The 27418-nt window shown below is 33.3% G+C and overlaps 2 protein-coding genes and 1 long non-coding RNA gene across 10 annotated transcripts in view; 1 reads left to right on the top strand and 2 right to left on the bottom strand.

Annotated features, from left to right (window-relative positions):
- The window catches only part of LOC115880586 (F-actin-monooxygenase Mical-like), a 170200-nt gene that overhangs the window by 79489 nt on the left and 63293 nt on the right, over positions 1-27418 (top strand). The window contains exon 1 of one of the 8 annotated variants that reach the window (XM_030897848.1): positions 26376-26590. The exons of the other annotated variants lie outside the window; for them this stretch is intronic. The gene's annotated coding sequence lies outside the window, so the exon portion shown is untranslated. Of the gene's footprint in view, positions 1-26375; positions 26591-27418 lie in introns of those variants that run through there. 8 annotated transcript variants of the gene reach the window in all.
- On the bottom strand, positions 3193-8447 carry LOC115880599. The gene is made up of 3 exons (XR_004049909.1): positions 8291-8447; positions 5118-5265; positions 3193-3267 (listed from the first exon to the last, which is right to left on the bottom strand). It is a non-coding gene; the product is annotated as an uncharacterized LOC115880599 (long non-coding RNA).
- On the bottom strand, positions 8816-13302 carry LOC115880598. Its single transcript, XM_030897873.1, has 3 exons — positions 13149-13302; positions 11996-12143; positions 8816-9772 (listed from the first exon to the last, which is right to left on the bottom strand). The coding sequence occupies exons 1-3, from the start codon at positions 13256-13258 to the stop codon at positions 9551-9553; spliced, it is 480 nt and encodes a 159-aa protein (XP_030753733.1). The 5' UTR covers positions 13259-13302; the 3' UTR covers positions 8816-9550.

Raw genomic sequence — 27418 nt, 5'->3', positions numbered from 1 at the left:
TTGATGTAATGTGTAGCAAATGGGGTTGGTTCTCCCCCCACTTTGAAGATATCCTTCCTAACTTCCAAAAACGAGTTGAACTCCTCTTTCTCATTTTTTGATAACACAGCTCCTTCATCTGGGCGAAGAATGTCCGCACATGATAACGTCATAGGCATTTCAGCGTTGCCTGAAGGTGGTGTACATGGAGGTTGCTCGTAAAGAAGGTCAAATTCTAGGCTTGGGTTATCCGAAAATGCCCATTTGTTTTTATGGGTATTCAAAACAATTTTTGAATCTTGAACAAAGTCAATGCCAAGAAGAGTTCGAGCTTCTGTGTCGGGAAATACAATGAATCTCGTAGGTATTGATTTGCAGTTTAAAATGACGTCAACCTTTGTTGTCAAAACCTTTTTCAATTCACTCCGACCATCAGCGAGTTTGACCATTATTTCTTCATCATTGAAAGAGTGACCTTCACTTTGTAGAATTTTGCACAAGGCCGTGCTAGCAACGCTTTGTTTCGCAGCTGTATCTATTAGTCCTTGACCTTGATGACCTAATATATTTATAGTTAAAACAGGTCTGTCACGAGGGCTAATCAAAGTGTCGAAACTGCAGAACTCAATTGACGAAGCCTCAGATTTTTGCAGTTTGGGCAGTTGGACCGAATAAATCCTATTTTCCCGCAACCGTAGCAGCTTACCGATGACGACGAGGGCATGTGGGAGGTAGACGAAGAGCCACCCTTGTATTTTCCCGCACTATTTGTCGACGTGTTACTACCAGCGGCACCGCTTTCTGGTTTATTTTGAGTCTGAAGGACAAGCGAGTCCTTATTTTGCTTAGAACTCAGCAGTTTCCGACAATCATCTTTAGTATGTCCAAAATTCCGACAATATTGGCATCGAGGACGGTTTTCGCGAAGAGTTTCTTTAGTATCCGCTCTTTCTTTAAACTCAAAAGTTTCTTCTACTAATCGAGCCTTAGCAAGCAGTTCATTAAAATTGTTAACGCTGTCGCGCGGTAGCTTCTCCCGAATTTGCCTGTGAAGCAGTCCATACACCATGTCAATCTGGACCTCCTCCGTAAGGGTGGTTGGAGGTAGCTGGGCTAACACCGAACGCGATTTGCAGACAAAAATATCCGTAGGTGTACCGGCGTCTTGTTCCATTGAAAAAAGTTCTCTATACACGCGATAAGGCGGTTTCTGCGGACCGAAAGTTACCCGTAGTAAGTCCAAAGCATCTTGCCACGTATTAACCGACGATTTCACACCTTGGTACCAGGTTGCGGCGAACCCATCGAGCAACATTGGAAGACCTCGAAGCGCATTATCATCTGAAATCTGCGTGCAGTCTTTATAAATCGATATTGCATCGATAAATGCTTTTACGTCGCAGTTTTTGTCGCCATTAAAACGCGAAGAACATTTTGCAAAATTTCCATTTAAAGCTTGAATAGCAGGCGCTGGATTTTGAGGAGCAACTGTAAGTGTCTGTAGAAGCTGTCTAAATTGTTCATCCGTCAATGTGACCGCCATCTTCTCCGAGTCCGTGCGTTCGACTGGTCCTCGAGATCGTAAATGATAGGGATGCTCCACCGTGGACAAAGCAAAATCTTTCTAACTACTGTACTTACAGTTTGCTAGGCCTTCCTATTTTTTGCTTGAAAACACTTCACTATATTCGATTATTGGCCTCTCGATTATCGTAACAAAATAATCGCAGGAGCTTATAGTCAAATCGTGAATGATAACTTAACACACTGCACTGTGATGCGATCAGCTGATCGAAGTTATCGGAGTCGGGGTCAACGAACGCGTTTCGTACTTTGGTCCAAAATCGGCAACGCCGCGCCGGGAGCCGAAAATACGACGACACGACAAGCCGGGAATTCGTCGCAATTTTCACACTTTGCAAATCTTTCCAGCCCCACGTTGGGCGCCAGTGTAAGATTCCGGTTGGGGATTTTGGGTTGCTGGTAAATAATCCACACTCGCGTGAAAGTTACAACTACTTTAATGACAAAAAAACTTAGAAAACAATAATAAAACGATTAAAAATCACCCGGCGTTCAATGTCACGTCAAGACCTTCACAGACTGAATGCTCGGGCGGCGTTGTCGGTTTGTTCATCGTATTTGGGGAACATGGGACAGCTCGGGAGGTCGTTACAATATATGTTTTTCAGCCTTTCTTAAAAAAAATATTAAAAACACAAGAACTGTCCTGAAATCAAAACTCTATTAGGTATTTGCTTTAGATGGTCTAAACTTACTTTGCTATAAATAACGCAATCTTAAATCATACAGGATGTTCAAAATTCTACGCCAAACTTATTAAAATAAAAAATAATTTTTCTTGTTTTTTTAATGTATATTATTTTTTTATTAGATGGAGAATTAAAACATGAACATTTTTTGTATTTAAAGTACCTATGTCAAAATGTTTAATGGTTTCGCAGATACACGCAATATTATTTCATATGGCTCTCTCAACGGTAAAATACGAGAGAAAAATTATTGGGTGGCTTTGATAAAAATTTACTGTGGAAAAGGCCATATGAAATATAAAGCCGCAAATATCTGCGAAACCATAATAAGTGAATCACTTCGTTAATCAAAAAATAAGTTTTTAATTTAAACGAAACCGAGAGCGCGAACGAATGCTGTTCGCGTATGCTCAGCTCGTACGTGTTCAAGTTTAAATGCACCTTTAGAAGCCAAAAAGAGACGTTAACTTAAAATACTTTTATTTTTTTATAATTCCCTATTTTAGCTTTGCAGATGGTTATAGATAGTTAAATAAAATAATACAAAATAAATAGATTGCGCACTAGTTTTATTATTAGATAGATATAAGAAATAATAATGGATCTGGAAATATAGTTAATTCTAAATAGAAGATTTTGTTAACGATAATTATCTAAACACTGTGTATAAGAAATTTGGACGGGAATGGAAAAAAGTGTATGTTGTTAAATTTCTCAGTAATTTTTTAACAAAAATTTTTCTCATAATATGTCCAAATTTCTATATATTATGTATAGAGCAAACATATTTTACATTTTCCTAGCGTCCATAGAGTCGAATCCAGTATTGGAAAGGCGTAGTGTAGAGTGTAGAACGCATGCGTATCACAACGTACTGATAACCGATGCCTCCATCTATCACCGAGACGCTGGAACTATACCCGCCATAGTAGTAATTTTGGATGCGAATGGCTGTTAATTTGTAGTAAGGGCTGTATACTCTCAGCAGAAGTTCTCCATCACTGGCATAGTACACCTGGAATTTTATTAAATCGAGTTGTAATCCATACAAAAAATAATAAATCATAATCATACTATACTAACTGCTGTCTTATTTAGAAAAATGAAGCAAATGAATTGAAGATTAAATTTAATTTATTTTGTGTAATTGAACTAAACACAATAGAATACATTTTACAACTGGAGACCTTTTAATTAATATACAAATATAATATATAATTACTAGCGTGTACCCGCGACTTCGTTCACGTCGAATTAATCATTTGTAACGGTGATGATAAAGCAAAGCAAGAATTTCCATTGACATACAAACTGGATATACTTTTCTCACATTTATGTCAGCATGAGAAAAAACCATATGGCGATATTATTATATAACTTGGTAATATTTGAGGGGTAGTTTCATCTCGTTGGAATTTGACTTTCGAAAAATCCGTTTGCCAAAAATAAGCTTTTTACGTCAAGCAGTTTAAGCAGAATCGTGGTTAAGAAATTACCCAACTTTTTGGAACACCCTGTATGATTTTTTAAAAAAATTCAAAATATGTAAATAAAACTAAATTATGCGTGTCCAAGCGTTTTCCCAAAGGACTAACCGTTTTTAAATAACAAATATTGTAATATTTGAGGGGCGTTTTCACCCTCTTGGAATTTGAGATTCGAGAAACCCCTCCTTATCGAACCTCTACACCCCTCAGTCAATCCGTTTGCCAAAAATCAGCTTTAAACGTCAAGCAGTTTAAGCAGAATCGTGATTACTCAATGGTCATATTTTATGAAACACCCTGTATAAATTTATAAAAAATCTTAAAATATGTAAAACAACAAAATGAAATATACGTGTTTAAGAGTTTTTCCGAAAAACTCACCTGTTTTTAAATATTTTTTTTTAATATTTGAGGGATAGTTTCGCCCCCTTAGAATTCTAGTTTCGAAAAATCCCTTCTTATCGAACCTCTACATCCTAAAGTCAATGTATTTTTCCAAAAATCAGCTTTTTACGTCAAGCGCTTTAAGCAGGATCGTGATTAATCAATGACCAGATTTTTCGAAACACCCTGTATACATTTTTAAAAAATCTTAAAATATGTAAAAAAAAACAAAATAAAATATACGTGTCTAAGCGTTTTTTCGGAAACTTGACCGTTTTTTATATAAAAAATATAGTAACATTTGAGGGGTGGTTTCACCCTCTTGGAACTGGAATTTCGAAAAATCCCTTCTTATCGAACCTCTACACCCTAGAATTAACCTGTATGCCAAAATTGAGCTTCTTACGTTGAGTGGTTAGAGCAGGATCGTGATTAATCAGTATGTCAGTCACTTAGGGATTTTATATGTATATTAGTAGACTAGTTGAAGCCTGACGCATCTGCCACGACATCAGGAAAAAAAATTATTTTTTTTTTAATTAAAGGAAAAACAAAAAATCCGGCGACGACAGTTTTTGGAAGAGCCAATTAGCTATCTTTTAGTAGAAAAAGCAACTTTCTAGAGCAAGTCGTTACTTCAGTAGAGTCGACACAGATAAACATTAGCATTTTATATACATACTAGTTGAAGCCTGCCGCATCCGCCACGACGGCATCAGAAAAAAAACTTTTTATTTTATTTTTTTAATTAAATGAAAAACAAAAAATTCGACGACAACAATTTTTAGAAGAGCCAATTAGCTATCTTTTAGTAAAAAGAGCAACTTTCTAGAGCAAGTCGATACTTCAGTAGAGACGACACAGATAAACATTAGCATTTTATATATGTAGATATAGTAGATTAGTATAGAATAAGTGTTCTGGCAGTCTTCAGAGTCCTTTGGACTAATAACTCGACTAATAAGGTATTAATTAAAAATGTCGTTTTTATTACCTTACTAAACAGCAATTTGTCGTATATTCCTACATAACCGAGATTTAAATGTCCATAGGATGTGAAGCTTCCTCTCAGTAGAAAGCCGCTAGCATCTTTTGTTTCGTTAAGTGCAGTGACATTTTGGGCTGTCACTTCTGCTGTAACTCTGAAAAAAGAATACGGAAATTGATCAAGTATAATAAAATAATATGAATGTTACATTTGCAAAAAAAATGATTTCTCTACGCTTTTTTTAAATCACTCTCAGTGGACTCTTCTATAAAGCTATTATTTTATTTTTTTCACAGTTCTCAAAAGAAAAAAGGTAAACATAACACTGAAGAACTAAAGTGTAAAAGTATGAAAAAACGAAACAGTGTTGATTGCATGGTTGAGGAAAATTGAAATTAATATATTTTTATTATTTTTTGATATGCATACCCACATACAAAATATTCACAAAAATAATAAACAACAGAATACAAAACACGCTAGATGCTGCACAACCACGAGTACAAGCAGGTTTTAGAAGCCTTCAGGACGATTGATCACATACAGGGTTGATCAAATTGGACGCTTTTAAAGCGAAACGCCCTTTTCTATAGGGGATAGACGAAAACTAATATCGGTGTCTGGAGCTCAATTTTTATCAAAAATATGATGATAAAAACCGCAAATCGATATCTGTTACCGTTTTGGAATTACGGGGTATTTTTCAAAAATGTGCATTTTTAACAAATCGCTGTAACTTTTTTCCTATGGAAAAATTTCTGTTTTTATAAAAAACATATTCAAAGCACCTTTTTACGTAGAATTTAATGGTAGAGGTATATATTTTTTTAATTAATAATTTAGGAGTTATTAACAGAAAAATTGATATTTATTTGGGACATTTATATTATATTTATTGAGACAATTGATTGATTTATTTGGGACACCCTTTATTTTTAATTAACTAAAAATAACTTAAAATTACCTTTCCAAAAATATAGCACACTTGATATTTTGTTATAATCCCCTTCGAAATACAGAATTTTTAAAAGTTCGCCACTTTTAACTAGTAAGTTTTGGATCCCTTATTAATGATCTGACCCTAATGGAACTCGAAAACATATTTTTCTAGCAAGGCGAGGCACCTCCTCAGAACGTTAAAGTTATCAACAAATTGTTGCAGCCAATTTCGAGAATAATTAAATAGCTAACCAAGGTCCCAGTAGTTGGCCGTCGAGGCCGCCGGACTGCCTATGGATCTAATCCTATGGATATCTTTGCGGAAGAATAAAGGTTCTTATTTTTAAATTGTCCGTATAATCTAGACAAGAATTAGAAGTACTTAGCGGTTATGTGAGGGTATTTTTCACCCCCAACTGAGATAATGAATTCCGCGAGAAAGAGACGGTCGATATATGTCGAATACTTGTAGGAAAATCTCATGTCATGGTTTGCTATTTTAGTTATAATTAAATATTATATAGTTTAATTGTGTTGGTGGTGTTAAATATAGTTTAAATTGTTATAAAAAATTCTGCATCTCTTATGGCAAATATTATTTTCGTTTTAATTCCTGCTCACCGCAAATTTATTTGCATCACTTATTAGGTAAATTACATATTATATAGGTAATAATGTAAAATATTTTACATTATTAATTGCGAATTTTATTAAACTCTATAATATCTCAAAGAGGAATCGAGCAAAGGATCAAGTGTGCTATATTTTCGAAAAGGTAATTTTGAATTCTTTTCAATGAATTAAAAATATACGGGGTGTCCCAAATTAATTTTAAAAAAATTATACTTCCACCATTAAATTCTACGTAAAAAAGTGCTTTGGAAATGTTTTCACTTATAATATCACAAGAGCTTAAATTATTTTCGGAAATTTTTTTGAGGGCACGAATATTTTGAAAATTATCCCGAGTCGAAGACGAGGGATAATTTTCCTAAAATATTCGTGCCCGAAAGAAAATTTCCAGGAATAATTTAAGCTTGCGTGGTATTCGGTAAGAATTATAAATTTCACACCTAAATTTGAAAAAAAAAATATTAATCCAACATGACATTTTAAAATAATTTCAATTTGTTAATAATATTAACAAATGTTATTATATTTTTAATTAGTTACATCAAATGCTAAAACTCAAATGGGTAATATTTCAATATATAGACATTGTAGTTCATTCACATTATGATTGTAGATCTTATGTTTACCTTTTCAACTGTCAAAAAATTTCCACTAAAGTTTCGTGGCGCCTCGAAAAAATTTCCGGAAATTTTTTCAGTTGCCATGGTAACTAGTCAACATTAAAGCATGTTATTGGTTGAAAAGTAGAGGTGTGAAATTTTCATAAAAATACAAAATTTTTCATAGCAAAAAAGTTACAGCGATTTGTTAAAAATGCACATTTTTGAAAAACACCGCGTAACTCCGAAACGGTAACAGATATCGATGTGCGGTTTTACCATCATGTTTTTGATAAAAATTGAGCTCCAGACACCAATATTAGTTTTCGTCTATCTCCTATAGAAAAGAGTGTTTCCCTTTATAGACTTTGGGAAGGCTTTCGCCCCGATATGTCCTAAGGCAATAATAGAAGCCCTAGCGAAACAAGATGTTGGCAGGCCTTATATAGAAACTCTCGCTAATACATATATACAAGGAAGCTAAAGCAAGAGTAATGATATATAAAACAACCCCAGAGTTCCCAACTAGCAAAGGAGTACGACAGGGAGACGCAATATCCCCAAAGCTGTTTACCCAGTGTGCATTGTACCCAGAAGGAATCAAGAGACCTCGGCTGTCCAAGGGAAATCACAGTATATAAATGTTTTGTGAGAAATTAAGAGTAAACGTTGCTTTGTTATACCGATCATAGATACTGGGTTTTTTAGTCTCTATCTTCGTTATTTTGCTGTAAATCTAAATTGTACGATTGCAATAGATAGATAATGACCAAGTATACATATACATATATGTTAAAAATGATATTTTCCTTGGGATAGCCGACCTTTCAGAGGAATACCCAACCTGAGATGGGACCACGATATTAGGAAATTAGCAGGGATAACTTGGGCCCGCATAGCCAACAATAGACAACAATGGGCCCAACTACAGAGTATGTGAGGGAGGCTACACCATAATTAGAAATGGTTGAATAAGCTGAAAATGATGATGATGATGATGATACATACCCATCCTCAATCCTTTGTTCAACTTTGGGCTGGATCTGTTTGTCTGCTTGGGAATAGCCCAAGCAAACAGCGAACACCAAGACAGCACATACTACTTTTTGGCACTTCACGTTTTTGGTTCTAGTTGGACTAGTAATAACTTACAGTATGATGTGCAGTCCTTTTATTTTAATTTATATATAGTCAAGTATTATAATATTGTATTTACTTCAGGCTTAAGCTGTAGTAAATTTAGATTAATTTTTGTTAGAAATAATCGTAAAGTTTCTAATTGTGTTTGATGTGGATTTTGCCATTAGGGGGATTCACATTTTTTTCCCTGGTTATTTATTTATAGGTAGTTTTGCTATGATTACTCAGTGGCTGGCGCCATTCCAAAATCAATAATATTTCCATAAACGAGTTAACGAAAAACTTGAAGCCTTCTATTTATTTATTTTTTTTTCAAATTTGAACACTTTACAAATAAACAGAACAATATTATTAATTTAGAACGTTTTATTGGTGGGAATAGAAAACAGGCAATAAAATTATTAACTTTATTGTTGCTAAATTATCAGTAAACAAATCTGTATAAACAATAACCAAAAAATATGATTCCTGGTAAAAAGCTTTCTATAGGATTAGTTATTGAGTGAAAATATAGTGTCGACATTTTTGATATTGGTAATTATTTGTGAGTCTTAAATAAGTGTTATATTTCAGAGTTGGTAGATCTCGATAAAAGAAACATATTTTCTCTTTACCGTTTTTCAAATAAGTCCAAAATAACCGAGTTACCTATTTTACTTTGAAAATTTCCAAAAAAAAATATTTTTTTGCTTAAATTTTGAGAACCACTGGATATTTTCTGTTTTTTTTCTTGTAAATTTAATCTATTACTTATGTTATCGTATTATCAAGAAATTATGTTTTTTAACTAAAAAAAAATCCAAAATTTTTTTCAAAAAATTCTAAAATTTCCAAAAAAAAATTTCCGAAAAAACCTTATCGTGTTTCTGGTGTCGAAATATACTACCACTAAAAGTATTTGCACTTATTTAAGACTCGCCCTGTATAATTGCATGTAGCGCAGATACTGATGACTGGCCGTGGTCTTGCAGTCTTGGTCTTGGATTGCACAAAAAGCAAGCTGCTGCAAGACTTGCAAGAGTCTTGTAGCAAGACCAAGACAAGACTATTTATTAACTGCAATACCAAGACCAAGGTAGTCTAGCATTTGTTGATCGCTAAGGGCAGAACTGTTTTGAGGATATTTTTCTAGAATCCGTACAGCTGGATTGAGTACTGGAACGGCGTGTTGTAGCTATAGCTCATAGATCGCATGCTTATCATCACGTGCTGATACCCAACGGCTCCATCCAATATAGAAACGCTGGGGCTGTATCCGCCATAATGGTAATTGTGGATACGAATGGCTGATAATCTGTAGTAAGGACTGTATACTCTTAGTACTAGTTCTCCGTAATTGGCATAGTAGATCTGCAATTTTAATATTCGTCTTATATAAGTATTTCAAGGATTTTCTAAAAAATAATGCTATCCAAGCAGTTCGTAAACTGTTATAATAAATGGTTGCTAATAAAGAAAAACACGAATGATTGATATCGAGTTTTCGAGTTTAACGTATAAAAAGAAACGACAAAAAAATCGTTGCCTGGAGAGGGGTTTAATGATATGCATGAGGAAGATTTAAAAGGCCTACTACGGAATATTTTACGTTTACGTACACAAAATGAACCAGAAAAAATGAAGATATAGTAGTCCTGGCATCACAGAAATTATTTAACACTGAAAATTCTCCACAAATGATTTTTTTTAAATCTAATAACACGAAACTAATCTAAGAACGAAATGGCGACGTGTAATTTTGTATTATAATATCGTTTTCATATAGAATCGGAAAAAAATATTTTCCCCATTTTCGGAAGTAATTGGATTTTATTTTTAAATTTTGAATCATGAGTAGGGTTCAGCAAAAAGCAGCTTTTGTCTAATTTAATCATCTTTGTATCTCTTCTGGTTTACTAATCACCCAGATGCAGATATTGAAAGAATGGAATTGGCACTTGTAAAAATATTAAGTAACTGCATATATAGGGTGATTCACGACGATGGCACGGTAGACGTTTATGGAGAACCGGTGATAGAATTTTATTCAACATTTGGATTTTTAGATAAAGGCATCTGTTCCATCTATCTAAAATATTTTCAGCGTTACAATGTCGCCGCATCATTTGACAGTTAGTAGCATCTTTCTTATTTTAAATGGAACACCCGGTATATTATTACATTTTTGGAAACTACTTTCATAATTTTTCTATTATACTACCCTCTAACAATTTTTGAGATAATAAAAAAGCATGTGTAAAATTGACAAAAACAGGATCTTGAATGAGCATTGATAAAATCATGAATTGAACATTTTAGAATTTGAATTTGAAATTTGGATTATAAATTATCGACAGTCAGAAACCAACTGATTAGATACACAGGGAGAGCAAAAATTATTTCGCAAAAATACATTTTATTATTTTTGGAAATATAAAATTAATATTTAAAAAAAATTATTAATTTTATATTTCCGTTTGTTAACCAAATTCTCTAATCTTTATTATTTAAATTCAACTCTATGCATATTATTTAAAAAATCAAAACGCTAATAAAATAGCTTTTCAGCGATACATCATGTTCCTACACCTAAACCTTACGGTTTCTTAAGAACCTTAGAGCACTTTAAAAATTAATAATTCTATTATTATAATTTCATCTCAAAAATTTCGTTACCATGACAATTTTGGAAATTTAGCAAGAAAAATCTAATTGATACCTTTGTTGTTACTTATAAAGTTTGAATATTTGTCATGGTAACGGTGTTCTTTAAACAAAACAGCTACAAGACATAGAATTATTATCTTTTAAATGGCTTTACTGAAGAAACCAGAAGGTTTAGGTATATGAACATAATATATCTTTGAAAAGCAATTTTATATATGTTTCGATTTTTTAAATAATATACGTACATAGGCTTGATTTTTAAAATAACAATGATTTGGGCGATTTTATAACAAACGGAAATAAATATTAGTAAGCGAACGGTTCCAAAAATGGAGCAGCAGTCCCCGGATGGGGTAAGCCAAAACCATCCTCTCAGAACCATACAAACTCAGAACCAGAGAATTCATTTAAATGCTGGTAGCAATGGATGCTTTCGATATGTGTGCCTACAGAAGAAAACTGCGAATTTCATATACAGAACATCGGACCAACGCAACGTCTCAATTCTAAGGCAGTTGAAAGTCAAGACTTTGACTAAAATAAACCTGTCATACCTTAGGTACTTTGGGCGCATTTTGACAAGAACACGATGGAAAGATTAATGGCGAATCATCGATGGAAAGATTAATGGCAAACGACCAAGAGGAAGGTCTCCGACGCGCTGGGTGGACCAAACTAAAGAAATTATTGGTCACGCTCTACAAGAACTTTCATTAGCCGCACAAGATAGACAGGGATGGAGAACAACTCTTCGCGCAATTGAGACGTCATGATGTCACCATACCCATTCGAGAGTTAAAGGAAGAGAAGAAGAAACAATGAATCACAGAAAATGAGAAACATTGAGCACGTTATAAGCTGGGGATTGAGAACTGGGAACTAGACCTGGTTTGATATGTTTTTAATGATTTTATTTTTTTATATTACCCTATTGAATAGCAATTGGTCGTATCTTCCTACGTAACCAAGATTTAAATCTCCATAAGAAGTGTAGATGCCTCTCAGTTGAAAGTCACTAGCATCTTTTGTTGCGTTAACGGCAGTAACATTTTGGGCCGTGCATTCTGCAGTAACTCTGAAATAGTAAATATTCTCGTAGAGTTATTCGAAATTACTAAAAATATTATTTATGATTAATCGGTCGGCAAAAAAGCACTGCTGGCAAAGAATTACGAGAATAGGTTCTGTACTTGCGGGTACATCAAAACAAATGTGAATAAATAAAAATGAAATACAAATATTGTGTGTACTCAAAAACATATGTGGATAACCAGCCGGTACAGAATCAGTTTTTTTCTTTTAATTTGATAATAAAAAAATTGGTGCCGGGAGGCACGTATAGCCGCCCATACTAAAATATGTTAATAATCAATTATCTCAAAAACTGCGACTTTGACTGATTTTGATGTTATTACAAATTTTGTTGCAAATATTATTCCTAATCTTAAATTGAAAACCGCGTTTCGGTAGCTACTGTAATTTTGGAGTTACAATTTTTTAAAAATTTTAAACCCCTCCCATACCCCCTGAAAACCCCCCACCCCCACCAAAAAGTAATGACCAGATTCTCGGGTGCCACAGTATATTTGTGCCAAATTTGGTTAAAATCGGTTTAGCGGTTTTTGAGTTATCGTGTTACAGACAGACGGACGGACAGACAGACAGACACATGAAAATATTTTGTATTTAGGTCATTTATGACCCAAATAACTCATTTTGAGTGAAATTAAAAAAAAACTTTTTTTGCCGATCTTAATAGTCTACTATACCTATTGGTATGGTCGGCTAAAAATGTGTGGATTAAGTGAAAATAATCATTCATGTGCAATAAGTACACACTAACTTTATAACGTTCTGATAAAGAATATATAGCTAATTTGAAAATCATAAGTTTCAGACTATTAAAAATTATTATGTTTTTAGAATAGAAATGTCTTTTTACCAGAATGTCACACTCTCTCTGTGTTCAACTGTATAATTTCTTGACAGTTTGGTAAGAGGACAATTTAGGTCTCTATACTGGAGGCTGGAGGTAGAGGAAATTGAAAATCATAAGATGTTATTATTTAGTACTACATACCCATCTGCAATCTTTTGTTCAATTTCAAGTTTAATTTCTTTTTCTGCTTGGGAATATCCCAAAGATACAGCAAACACCAAGACAATACCAACTAATTTTTGGTACTTCATGCTTTTGGTTCTTGTTAGACTAATAACGAACTGTGCAATCCTTTTATTTTAAGCATTCAATGTACTCAAGTGATAGAAAAGTATACATAGTTAAGCTTTCGTTGCAATAAATTAGTTAAATTAATCTAAGAGAGTTATTGTTTAACGCTATCATAGTTCTTGTTCTATTTAGATTTGGATTTTTCAATTCAAGGGGATTCACAAATTCTTTTTTTTTGTATATAATTTTGCAATAATTATTTAGTAGCTAAATTAACGAGTATTATATTCCAAAAAACTTCAAATTTAAATATTTTTTTTTTTATTTCAAAACTGTAAAAACATAGAAAAAAAGACAAGAACGTTTTTTCAGCTCGTCAGAGTGGCCTACGTAATAGAGTGGATAATGGTAAATTATCCTCAGTCTTGTCATATTTTCTGGTTCTTTCTCTTTTGTTAATTGAATCAAATCTATTACACTTCGAAATTCATTTTTTTTTTCATTTCTTTCTCAGCAGCCTCTACCATTCTTGGACGTTATTCTCCGTTTAGTAAATTATAAGTATGGGCAATATAAGTAAGATTTCCGCCCCTTTCCGCAGTACTAAAGGTTCTTTCGGTTGCGGCCTGTTTGCGATGGTAAATTTAAATTGTCTATAGCCAACATACTTATTTTAGAGCTGGAGCAAATTCCTGCCCACCAGACAGATGCAGACGTAGATTTTCGTTGGAAAGGACGAATTCTTTAGCAAAAATATTACCTCTAATTTATATTATACCAGTCAGTGCTTCCACAATGAGATTTACTTATGAAAAATACTTTGGACGATGCCTTGCGATTTCATAGATGAACTGAACTCCGTGCAAATAAATTTTCAGCATCGGTTAAATTTTCGCGGCGTAGATTTGATTATAATCGATAAGCAGAAAGTAAAGATGAGCAGGTCTTAAACATTTACTTGCTCGTTTTTCCAGAATTGCACACATTTTTTTGTTTTCCCACATAGCAACGGACGAGTCTGCTACTCTGCTACATAATATAGACCTTATTTCAAAAAAGCAAACAAGTCATATAAGTTGCTTGTATTTGTAGCCAAAATTCGTTTCGAAGCGGAAGGCTTACTGTGTTTGGTGAAAGAACATCAGAAATATCTGAGCTATTATCAACTGATAAGCTTTTTAGATAAGAAACAAAGCAGCCCCATCTTATTTTCACCACAAAAAGGAAAACAGTAGAACGGGAAAAAAGCAATATTTCCAATGTTTCCGATCTTGCGGTAATATTACTCAAATTACCGATAATATCACTGCGGTAATCAAATCAAATCAAATCAAATCTTTTTATTAGGCCCCAATATAAAAAATATACAAAATACAAACCATACTTTGGCTGACTAATAGCCTAATAGCCTAATAAGGAGTGCACCGCGATTACAAAACCGATTCACTGATTGCCAAAGGCATCAGTGTGGCACACTCCCTGTAAAAAATAACTAAACAGAATTTCATTTTCAATACAATAATATACCAACAACAAATAAACCCGTAAGAAAAACAGAGGATCACCGGCAAAGCAAAAAGAAACCCCGAGCGCACAGAACAAAGCGTCTGCAAGACCATTTAGCAATGTTAAAAAGTATATAAATACAATTTCAACACATACACAATATAATTTATATTGTGTATGTGTAATATTACCCTTTACATCACTATTCCCGTCTACAATAAAATAATGCAAAGAAAATCAAGTGTTTGTGAGGAAATTATGACTCCAGGCCAAACTCTTAGTATATTATTAGCCAAAAATCTACGAATATGTATTATTTTGTAACGACAAAGAAAATAAAGGAAAGGAATAAAACTTGATGCGTATGAAAATAAATCATTTTTGGTATTTTGCCAGACTTTATCCGAACAGTTCCTTATATCAATTCATCATCCTATGAATCGCACTTTACTGTGATGAATTATACTTGAGAAAATTCCCGGAAAAAGAATATTCGAAATTATTCGGCTATATTATGTTTAAAATGTTCGTTCGCCAATGGGGTAACGTAAAGCTTATTTTTAGCATTCCGTTGAGTCAATAGTTCCGAGTGGAATAAACATTTGTGCACGTTTGAGAAGCAATTTGGTTTTCTGGTTCGTGTTCTTTTTCACGTTTAATCTCGTAGTTTTTTATTCACTGAGTATCTCAAAATACTATTAAACAACTACTACAGTAGTAATCTATTTTTGATATTAGATCCTATAGAACAATAATAATGTAGGCTTAAAGGTTAATTTTTATGTTAAACATTTTTTTTGTAAACCTCGAAACAAATGAGATAATGGACTTTACTCTGTCGTTGACTCACCCTGTACCTATAAGGATGTTTTTTTGTGTCTGTGAACGGAACTTTTTTTCTTTATTAAGGTACTTTTTTGGAATTTGTATTTTGGACACCATGTATAAAGGTTTATTAATATTAATAATGATGTTGGCGGAATTCTCGAAATGAATTAAGTCTAGGTAAAAATAAATCTCATTCTGTTCTAATGCAGGACAGTTGGTTGATTCATTATGAAAGTAATGCTGATTTTTTCTCTTTACTTTTGGCGTCAGGGTTAAGTTAATTTGCATTATTTTAGTTTACTATAGCATTATTTGCTGAAGAAGGTTTATTTATAAAAATGAAAAAAGTGCAATTTAATAGAGATGATTAAAATGTAATTATGCTTTTTTTGGTAGATAAATAGATATTGGAATGTTTATTTCCCATGTGAATACCCAAAAGCCATAAAAGTAGGGTAAAGTGTTTATATATAAAAACATTATTTTTTTATTTTTTTAGTTAAATATCAATATTTTGGATATCAGTTATCCAATTATCTTTTAAATTTATCTTTATAAGTTGTTGAATAACTAAATTTTCAGTTAAGTAAATAAAAATTATATATTTTATATTTTTATAGAAAATTATTTTAAAAAACGTTTTATATTTTCTATCTTTATTTTTTTTATAGTAGTAATTGTAATTTTACTTGTGTAACATAAACATCGACTAATAGTACTCAACAGTCCATTAGCACTGATTTTTAGTCAAGTACACCTGACAGGTGCAAATATGGTTATACAGGAAATGCATGTAATAAAATTTACATTAAGACAACAGTGCATATATCGTCGTTAATTTTACAAAGTGTCGTATCTCATATTTCATAATTTTCCAGAATGGAGGTCTAAAGATTTTGTTAACTTTTGGATATCGGTTAAAGTAAATAAACATTTGCTAAATTATTTACTTGACGAAAAAGTATAGGACGCAGGGATACGACACTTCGTGAGATGAAAGAGTATCATATTAGGTTTGAGATTGTGGCTGTATCTCAAAACAGGCATTTTTTGAGATACGTCAGTTTGTGAAATTAACGACGATATGATTGAAAAAAACGTCGTTAAGTTGTGTTGGAAATGACGATCGGTAACATTTTCCATAAAAATTGACATATACATAAACTAACAGCGGTCTTGATTTAAATAGAAAAACTAATCATATACAGGGTGTCCCAGGCGGAGCATGCATTAGAAGTTTCTGGAAAACTACAACATCTAGCTCGGAGATTTTTTGCACATCATAGTTTCACAACGAGATCTATCGATTAAAAATATTTTCAATATGGCGGCACTTCCGGAAATACTGGAAGTTGACAGCAACTTTCTTATTTTAAATGGCTGCCCCCATTTTTTATTATGTATTTAAATTCTCTGTAAAATTTTATGAATTTTGATATTAAACAATCTATATCTAACATTAACCGTTTTTGAGAAAAAAAATATTTAAAATTTTTGAACGAAAAAAACTGCCTTTTAAAAATATGTGTATAGCCTAAACGTCAAATTTAGTGATTACCACAGCCACTGTGTTATAAAGAGAAAACATGTGGCTATCTATTTCACAAATTAAATTGTTCGAATGTCATATAATAATAGCCGCAGCTGTCATAGAATTGAGCTATTTAAAAATTAACATAAGTCATTTTTTTGAAGTAGATAGCCACATGTCTTCTCTTTATGTCACAGTGGCCGTGGTAATCACTAAATTTGACTTTTAGGCTATACAAACTTTTTTGACAGGTAGTTTTTTTCGTCCAAAAATTTTAAATAATTTTTTTCTCAAAAACGGTTAATGTTAGATATGAGTGTTTAACATCAATATTCATAGAATTTTACAGAGAATTTAAGTATGTAATAAAAAATGGGGGCACCCATTTAAAATAAGAAAGTTGCTGTCAACTTCCGGTAATTCCGGAAGTGCCGCCATATTGAAAATATTTTTAATCGATATAATCTCGTTGTAAAACAATGATGTGCAAAAAATCTCCGATCTAGATATTAGTGGTTCTCTAGATTGAAGTTTGACTTCATATCATGTCATTTTTACAGAACGTCAACGGTTTATAATAAACGTATCTTAGATTTGAAGTATCTTAGATTACAGTTGGGGGTTGAAATCTTTGGTGTTAGCTAAATAAAACACTAATTCACCACAATACACCAAAACACTTTATTTTAAACTGGACGCGTGTTTCGCTAACCATGTTATAGGTTCCAAACCAAACCAAGAACATGTAACTAAGTTTCAGTTAAACTGACTTCAGTTTTAATCATCTGCTGATAATGCTAACATGGGTAGCGAAACGTGCGTCCAGTGCTAAAGTGTTTTGGTAATTTGTGGCGAATTAGTGTTTTATTTTGCCATGTAGAAGGTTTGGTAGGGGGGTTAATCACCGCGACCTTACAGATCTATTGTGTGTTCCCCTTTCTTGAGTTATAACGAGTTACTATATAACTCATCATGCATTCTCAGGGCTTTGACAAAAGTAAAGTTTGACAAAAGCCAGTGTCTGAGACTGCTCAACAGAGGCCAGTTTTATTTTGCCATAGACGTATCTGCTAGATAAGTGTTTCTCGAATAGTTGTATTTAGATATTTTTAGTAGTTTTTTCTTCGTTCTTTGTGTTTTTTATTTTTATTATTTTAGCGACACGACGCCGACGGGAAGAGATATACTTCCTGACACTTAAGCATTTTTTCTCAATTAGGCCAATTTGTTTTACTCATGTTTTACTAGTAAAATACGACTAACAAATTTATTTCCGTTTGGATTTAAACAGTGTCGTTTACAAAAAATAACTTATATTTTGTACATTTTCTTCTAGTGACGAAGAACTCAGAATTAATTCTTTTCAAGAGATGTGTAATGTATCATGCAATGTAACATGTATATGATTGAATCGGAGCTTTTCTTTAGACAAAAGTCAGTATCTGAGACGGTTTGCGGAGAGTTTATGGCACGAATGGTTGTCGTCTCGACGCACTCATCAGCGATGAGATGTTCTGGTGTTTCCCCATATTTCCCACAGAATCTGTATTCGCCGTTGTTTCTGCGCTTCAATCTACTGGGGTGTTCGTTGAGGAGACAGTGTCCTGTTAAAAACCCCCTGACAATCCGAAGATTGTTCTTATATAAATCAAGAAAAATATTTTTGATTTTTCTCGGTCGTTTTCTAAGTCCTAAAGTTCTAAGCACGTCTAACCACAATTAAAACCACTTTATCTACTACAAATGTGATAGAAATATGGACAATCACCCAAACTGTACTGACTTGTAATTGAACAATCAAAGAGATTCGCTAAAAAAGCGACATACAAGTGGAGCCAAGAATTCGTGTTACATTACATGTTACGTTACATGATTCATTACACACGTCTGACCCGGGCTTAACGAAAATAAGCGGCGTTCTAATGAGGACCATAGGAGGATTATCGGGGCATATAAACAAAAGGCCGCGGCCGTTTCGGTCGCCGAGATACCGCGCCAAGCAGAGCGTAAAAAGGCCGAGATCGGCACCGTAGGCACGTGCCAATTTTTCGCCACCGTCATTGGCTGTATTAAATTCCATTAAACGTTGCGCCGAATTGATAAGGGAATTACGAACGCGGACCGAAACGTAGGTTGGGCCGGCGGAGAACGACGAGCTATAGACGGATCTAGGTTATTCATAAAATACTTCTTTGATATGCATGTTAAGAGGAGGTATTTGATTTTTGCAGTCATCTCGAAACCACAAACTTGTTCATTTTGTGATAAACTAGCTGACCTGGCTAACTTCAACCCGCCTTATTTTTCTAGATCTATTTATCTACGAAAAGCATAATTATACATTTTAATCACATGTTACATACACTTCAATTTTTATAAATAAACCTTCTTCAACAAATAATGCTACAGTAAACTAAAATAATGCAAATTAACTAAGCCCTGATGTCAACAGCATTACTCTTACAATGAACCAACGAATTAAAATGACAGCTTTGCTGTCCGTGATGCCAACTCGCGGAAAGTTTCTGATTCGTGGGAAATTTCGAGATCCAGAGAAAAAGGGTAATTTTAACCCAAAACACCATATTTGTGGGAAATTCTAAATTCATGTATTATTTATAAAAATTAGTTATCGTATACATATTTCGTAGCAAACTGAGTAAATTCAAACTAGCATTATCGCAACTAAATAAATGCACATTTTCGGTTAGCATCAGATATTCTTGTTCCTCCTGCCACCTACCTACCTATCCATGGAATACGCCTATGACTCGGCCTTTGAGTTTTTTGCACAAAAAAAGAAAAGAAAGGGAACATTTTTAAATTAATTAATTATAAAGTTAAAAAATATACTCCCCGGCACAAAATTCCGCCATCCTAAAATTTGACTAAGTTTGATGTTTCATAACTTTTTTTATTTTGTAATCCGATTTTTATGATTATGGTATCAGTGTGAAGATAAATTTATTGGCATTATTTTTTATTGTTTTAATGGTTTATATTCTTCAGTTAGGTGGGTTTCTACCGGGATAAATCATTTTTTATCATCCGTTTATACGGGCATTTTGGATAAAAAGACTTTCCTGAAATCTTAGATGTATTCCCAACGTTTCATTTTTTGAATTATCCCATTATCTCTATTCTTTTATGAGCTACACATTTTTAAGTAAAGTATTGATTTCAGAGATTTTTTATTGACAAAAACAATAATTTTATAATAATTTTATTAGCGTGTATGTCCACCCTCTCGCAGCAATAACAGCTCCTCTGTTAGTCATATCGATATTAATTAATAAAGGTACCAACCTCATCCAGGTACTCGCTAACTACTAGTTACCCCGCGCAACGTGGGGCCTGGCATTGTCATGTCTCAGTATAAACTGATTTCCAGTGAAAGGAGCAAATGAACTTCTAGGAGGACATCCTCAATATAACGGTGGACAATGACAGCTCCATTTTCAACAAGTTGAAGATTGTAAAAATATTAGTACTTTTATTTATAAACCCACCGAAAATAAACCTAACTGAAATATACAGGGTGAGTTTCCTACGATGTTCTCTATGGGTATCTCGGAAACTACTGGAGATAGAGAGTCGGTTAAACGGTGGACAATGACAGCTCCATTTTCAACAAGTCGAAGATTGTAAAATATTAGTACTTTATTTATAAACCCACCTAGAAAATAAACCTAACCAGAAATATACAGGGTGAGTTTCCTACGATGTTCTCTATGGGTATCTCCGGAAACTACTGGAGATAGAGAGTTCGGTTAAATTGGGGAAAGAATTGCAGTTTTGTGGGGTCATAAATATGCGCCTTTCAGATTTTTGAAAAAGTTCATGGCTTACTAGATATTTAGAAAAAAAAACAAATTTCGGCTATTTTAAAAATTACCCTAATTCCATTATAAGCTATTTTAGACAAAAGTTTTCAGATAAAAGTTGTAGATAATCACATCCTTAATGAGATTGTGTCCTCCGTTTTTTCTAAAGCCTGTCATTTTTGTCATTTGACACAAACATATGTTTTTTTTAAATGGAAACCATAGTTGGCCATGACTTCATAAAAAGCGCCATTTTTCAAGCTTTTCAGCGATATAAGCTATAATATGTTTTCTTCGCAAAATTACTGAGTTATAGTTATAGCCAATTCTTATCATTTTTAAAAAATTTCACTTAGTTAGCCACGGAAACAAGTTGAATCGCCGTGCTTTCAAAAATGTGAAGCTGTCGTATCCAAACTTTGAAAATTAAATTAAACAAAAATTGTAAATATGAATTTTTCAAAAGAAAAGCGTGTAGATACTCGCGCATCAATAGAGTGGTTCCAACATGACTTTCATTATGGCCCTCCCTCCATAATGAAGGAAATGTTAAAATTATTTATATCATAATTATGCAAAATCAGGGATAGGAAAAGGCGGACCAATTGCATGGGCCTCCTCGATCACCATTTTAGCTTTTTTATGCCGTATGGTTAACAATAAGGTTTACAAAAAAAACTTATGAATTAAGAGGCACTCGAAGTGGCGATGGCGGTACAAGAGAAGTTTAATTAAGTCGACCGGTCCTTCTGGGAGAATAGGTAGTAATTCAGTTTTAAAAGATGCAACTCAAAACAACGGCGGATTTATTGAACATTTTCTAAAATAAATTAAAGTATATGTATGTAGGTAGTGATATTATTATTTTAAGTTTTAGTTTGTGTAATGTAAATTGTAAAGAACCGTTTAATAATATATTGTGACTTTTTATAAATTATAAATCATAACACCATGTAATGTAAGTGAAATTAGTCAAGAAAGATAAGAATTGGCTATAACTAAATTTAACTTTTTCTAACATGTCTGAAAACCATTCTCTAAAAAACGTAACATTCACCGGTCAACGTATCGAAAATGTATGGTCAAAAAAAGTTGAACCAATAATCCTACTCGCTTTTCTTCATTTGAAAATGATTATTTACAATTTTGTTTATTTTAATTTACAAAGTTTGGATGTGACAACTTCACATTTCTGAGAGCAAAGACGATTAAACTTGTTTCCATGGCTAACTAAGTGAAATTGTTTAAAAATTATAAGAATTGGCTATAACTGAGTAATTTTTCGAAGAAAACATATTACAGCTTATATCGCTGTAAAGCTTGAAAAATGGCGCTTTTATGAAGTCATGACCAACTATGGTTTCCATTTAAAAATACATATGTTTGTGTCATATGTCAAAAATGACAGGTTTTAGAAAAAATCGGAGAACACAAACTCATTAGGGATGTGATTATCTACAACTTTTATCTGAAAACTTTTTGTCTAAAATAGCTTATAATGGAATTAGAGACAATTTTTAAAATAGCCGAAATTTGTTTTTTTCGAAATATCTAGTAAGCCATGAACTTTTTCAAAAATCTGAAAGGCGCATATTTATGACCCCCCAAAACTGCAATTCTTTCCCTATATGATCGACTCTCTATCTCCAGTAGTTTCTGAGATACCCATAGAGAACATCGTAGGAAACTCACCCTGTATATGCCACTAAAATAATAAATAATGCCAACAAATTTATCTACAAACTAATACCATAATCATAAAAATCGGATTACATATTAAAAAGTTATTATTACATCAAACTTTGTCAACATTTTAGGGTGACGGGATTTTATGCCGAGGAGTTTATAATAGGAAAATAAAACAATAATTCAACACAATACATCAAAACACTTTACTAGTTTAATCATCTGCTGATGATACTAGCACAGATTATACAGATTATAAAGTTATCGTCAAAAGCATTGTTTTTCGTGGTTCCAATTTTCGGAGTCGCGCACTAGTTAGGTTACTAGTTTGCGCACAAGCACGCCCACTTATGGCCTCTAAAATTGTGCACAGCGCCTAACCGGCCCACAGTGGGGTATTTGACACTGATAATTGATCGAAATTTTTTTATGTAGACCTTATATAAATTATTGCTATTTTCAATTAAAGAGGAAATAATATGAACAAAATAAAGGATAATTCGTCGATTCTAAAAAAAGAAATAAAAATCACTGTTCCAGTGCTTCCACGGTCAGTGCCAGTAGTAATATCGCAACTACTACTACTAATGCTACGACTGATCCGCGAGCAATGCCCATACCACTAAAGTCGCTACTAATGCCAAATTGTGCTATACTGATAATGGCACTAATGCGATCCCTTTGTACACAACAATGCCATCGCGGTTTACACCTCGCATTAGTATATCACTGACTGGCAAATTAGAGGAAACCAAGAATGTTTTTCTCATTTTATCAGCAAAATCGCAAAAAGTCGCAGTATTTTATTTTACTGTATGAAAGCCCAATGTTTACTAAGTAAAACGTATATAGACAATATGCTGAATTCTTCGAAATGCGCAACTAAATCTCTAAGTAGAATAAAAATGTCACAAATTTAATCAAATTTTCTGAACGCCTAACTTTTAGTTGCAAAAATCGTTAGTATAGAGAATATCAAAATAAATAATACGTTTTTGTAGAATACATACCTGCAGCTTGCTGAGCCATTTTCAATCAAAACAATAATATCAACGTAAAAAGAGCACAAGAACAACAACAATTTATAATTTTAAACATAAAATTTAGCCATTTACCTCTTATCTGTGAGAAGCATAGATAAAAGACTTATACTATTAAATAGATAGGCAACTTATAATACATTTCAATTTTATTATACAAGGGCGCCTCTGGTAGACGGAGGAAGAAATACTAATGGAAGAGGGGGGTGCGGGGAAGGGGGGTTGTTTTAGTTAATTTAAAAATAAATTTAGACATGTAAGAACACTTTTGGGTGCTTTTAATTAGGTCGAACATATAAACGATAAATCAACTGAATTAAAAGCATACAAAGTGTTTATGTTGGATATTAATTAAAAAAATATATTAAAATACTAGAAATAGTATATATTAAGTTGTTACAGTTATAATTTAATCTTTGGCGGTTTTCAGCAAATAGCAGGCAGTTTTACATAATTTTCCTCCCTTTGAAGTGAATTGGAAACGGCTAGGTATATAATTTTGGTGTAGGCAAGATTCCCAGTTTGTTTCCGTTTGGGACCTGAAATAATCAAAACAAATTAAATCAGATGTAATTATCTGCTGATCATAAAAAAAAACGCGCGTCCTTAATTCCTTACATGCACCGTAAAAAAATTAAATAACTGCTCTGCAAGTAGCATTTATTAGCAGTACTAATTTAAAAAATCTATAACTGTAAGTAGATATGTTTAATTTACTTACCATTGTATCCTTCGGAAACCAGGTGTACGACAATTAAACTCCATGATAAAAAATAATTAAGAGTTATTACAAAACACAAATTGTCCCACCATTTTTAAAAAACATTGTCTAAAACAGAATACTGGCAAAAAATCTGAAGGAATTTAATTTTACAATAATTCGACAAATCAAAACGAAATCAAACCGTAAAATCACAACAAAAGCGTCTCTGAGTGACAATTAAAAATCAAATTTTATTATTGTCAGATATTGACATTTGCATTGTTAATATTGACAGTTTTAATATTTTGCGCCTCTGCATCTTGGAGGAAAAACTATTTTTAATGAACTGTCATTTCCATTTAAGTTTCCCAGCCATGGTGAGAAGTAACAACTTTGACGTTTCGTTGAAACAAATGAATGCAACTAAACACATCCATAGCAACGCCATTCATGGCAGAGATGATTTAACTTATCATTTATCTTTTTTTGGGAAATCTTAAACACATTTGCTTTTTCGAATTTCGATCACCTTTTTCATGCTAATACCCCACCGTGCGGCCGGCCTTGTGACCGGCCCTGTTATTACGCTTTTTAAACGGGAGTTTATTTTTGCGCACAAGAAAATTTACTCGTTTGCTCATCGTCATAAAAAAATATTTTCGTACCACGAATTAGGGACAAGATTTTTATCTGTATACTTATAGGATACCTAATCTGTGATACTAGTAACATGGTTAGCGAAACGGGCGTCCAGTGCAACAAGTAAAGTAGGGTTTTGGTTTGGTTTTGCTGTTGTAACAGCAAAGGTTCCAATCCCAACTGTAAAAAACATAATATCTGTATTGTGTTGACGACACTCTATTGAATTTGAGAGCTCGTGGGAATTTTTAGAAAAAAAAAACGGGAAATTTTGACCGTCTTCGTGGGAAATTCTATTCCAGAAAGTTGGCGACACTGATTACTCTCCAGATTGTTTGGCTCTACTGTGTTGCCAGGAACTAAGGTCCGCCCGAGATCTTGGTCTCGGTCTCGGTTACAGTCATACTCGGCTAAAAATCAGGCCGAGATCTCGGTCTCGTTATCGGCATAAAAACGCCGAGATTATCGGCCACGGCCGAGGCTGCTTACGATCATCAAATTAGCTTATTTTTGAGCGTATCGTTCCATCTATCGATGCGTGTGGATGAATGAAATACTTCTCGGAAGTCGAAAAAAGGAATGGATCATATCTGATCCATATTATGATTTGATCGAATCACAAAGGGGATTTCCCAGACGCTGAAAAAATCGCCTTCGTATTTCGATGCGTAAACCATGAACGAAATGTTAGATGTTAGTGTCTTCTTAATGTAAGTTTTATAAATTTAATAGAATTGTGCTTTTAGATGAATTACTTGTATATCCTACTAATAAGTAAAATTTTTGTGTGTAGTTATTCACCTCCATACAGAGTTCTGAAACCAGCAACTTATAAATTTCTAGTCTGCACCACCAACAAGCGTCTCTAGCAAACAACTATTTATAAAGAATAGGTATATGATGAAACACTGCATAATTTGAAAGGATGCAATGCTGAAAAAATACTTTTTTAGCCTACAACATAGACTAACAGAAGTAATTTTAGAGTAGTGAATCCCAATAAAACCGTTTCTGAATGAAAATAACGTTTTTATTACATTATTATCAGACGTGTTTTCATATAATAAACTATTAAATAAATATTGCATCGTGCCTCAGTCTCGGTCTCGGCCGAGACTAAAAATCCAGGTTCGGTCGGACCTTATACCAGGAACATCTCGGACACTTTTTTTGTCACGAATTCGCTATCTTACTGGTAATTTAATGTAAAAAAATAATTTTGCTTATCAGAAACATCAAATTAAATTACTTTATTGGAAACATTAAAAATAATACATTTTAAGTGCCTATTCTATAGTATCTAATTGATTTTTTTTATCCGTGCTCAACCTTTGCATTGAACGAATTCCACTTATTGTGAGTCAATCAATCCATCATCGATCTCCAGTCCACCTGTAACCTGAATTAGCGCTATAGAAAGCAAAGTTTCTATTGTGTATGTGCAACGAAACAATAATAATTACGGTAGTGTATCTAGAAATCAATGGCCGGCGAGTCTTTAAAATCGAAATCCTTTATCGGGTCAATATGCCGTCGTGGTTATTGACATTGGAACGCGCGATTTAGCGGAGTCATGGGTGCGGAATACAAATTAGGTGCGTACGACATTTTTTTCCTGCTTTGTGTCGTTTAAATGTCAGTCGGGTTTAGAATATTGTTTTGAGTCTGCAGGTGTCTGAGACACTGCAAACGAATTAAAAAAGACAAATAAAATTTTCCTTTTGTTTATGTACTAGTGATGGGCATTACTAGTACTTTAGAAATTAGAAAATATAGCAGAAATTTTATGAAAGTTTTCGAATAAAACTACAATCAATTATTTCTAATAGATATCAAGATATTGATTTTTGAATTCAGAGTTATAATAGCGCAATCACTGTCGAACACTAACTCAATTCCACTTATTTTTACCAAAAATGCAAGTGTTTCTAACATGCACTTAAAAAATTTTAAGCTATAGGGAAAATTACATTGACTCGTTAGTAAATAAATAAATAAAAAATATCACGAGAAGTAATTAAATCGTGAAGCTGAACGCATGATGGGAAAGGTGTACTTCCCTAGAACTTTAAGTACTGACAGAGGTACTGATGAGTCGACCGGTTAAATCTGCTGAAATTTGCTATATCCCCTTCAACGTCTCTTAGCAGTGTGTACAGTTTCTCGGTTTATTTCATACGTTTGGCAACGTGTTTACTGTTCTCTCTTTGTTCAGTACATTATAAACGCATTGGACTCTTCTTACATACGGAAATCTCGTCCCAAGACTAACCTTTGCCAGCCCTTAGTATACTATTTATTAAAGACTTCTTAATACCAATTTAATATTTGTAGAGTCATATTTTAATTCCGATTTAATAATCATATAATAAATATTATATAATACCGCATGATAAAAAAAATGGCATCCAGTTGGCTTGGAA

Source organism: Sitophilus oryzae, unplaced genomic scaffold (assembly GCF_002938485.1).
Source record: "Sitophilus oryzae breed Bouriz unplaced genomic scaffold, Soryzae_2.0 scaffold_1639_pilon_pilon, whole genome shotgun sequence".
In the NCBI taxonomy this organism is placed as follows: Eukaryota; Metazoa; Arthropoda; class Insecta; order Coleoptera; family Curculionidae; genus Sitophilus; species Sitophilus oryzae.
The sequence above is the reverse complement of the archived record's forward strand: the minus strand, read 5'-3'. Positions and strand labels throughout refer to the sequence as shown.

Excerpts from the sequence above, each read along its gene's own strand:
- LOC115880598 (XM_030897873.1), bottom strand. The coding sequence starts at position 13,258 with ATGAAGTACCAAAAATTAGTTGGTATTGTCTTGGTGTTTGCTGTATCT. Across the intron at positions 12,144-13,148 it reads GAACAAAAGATTGCAGATGG|AGTTACTGCAGAATGCACGG; the intron begins GTATGTAGTACT and ends TTACTATTTCAG. Across the intron at positions 9,773-11,995 it reads ACCAATTGCTATTCAATAGG|ATCTACTATGCCAATTACGG; the intron begins GTAATATAAAAA and ends TTAAAATTGCAG.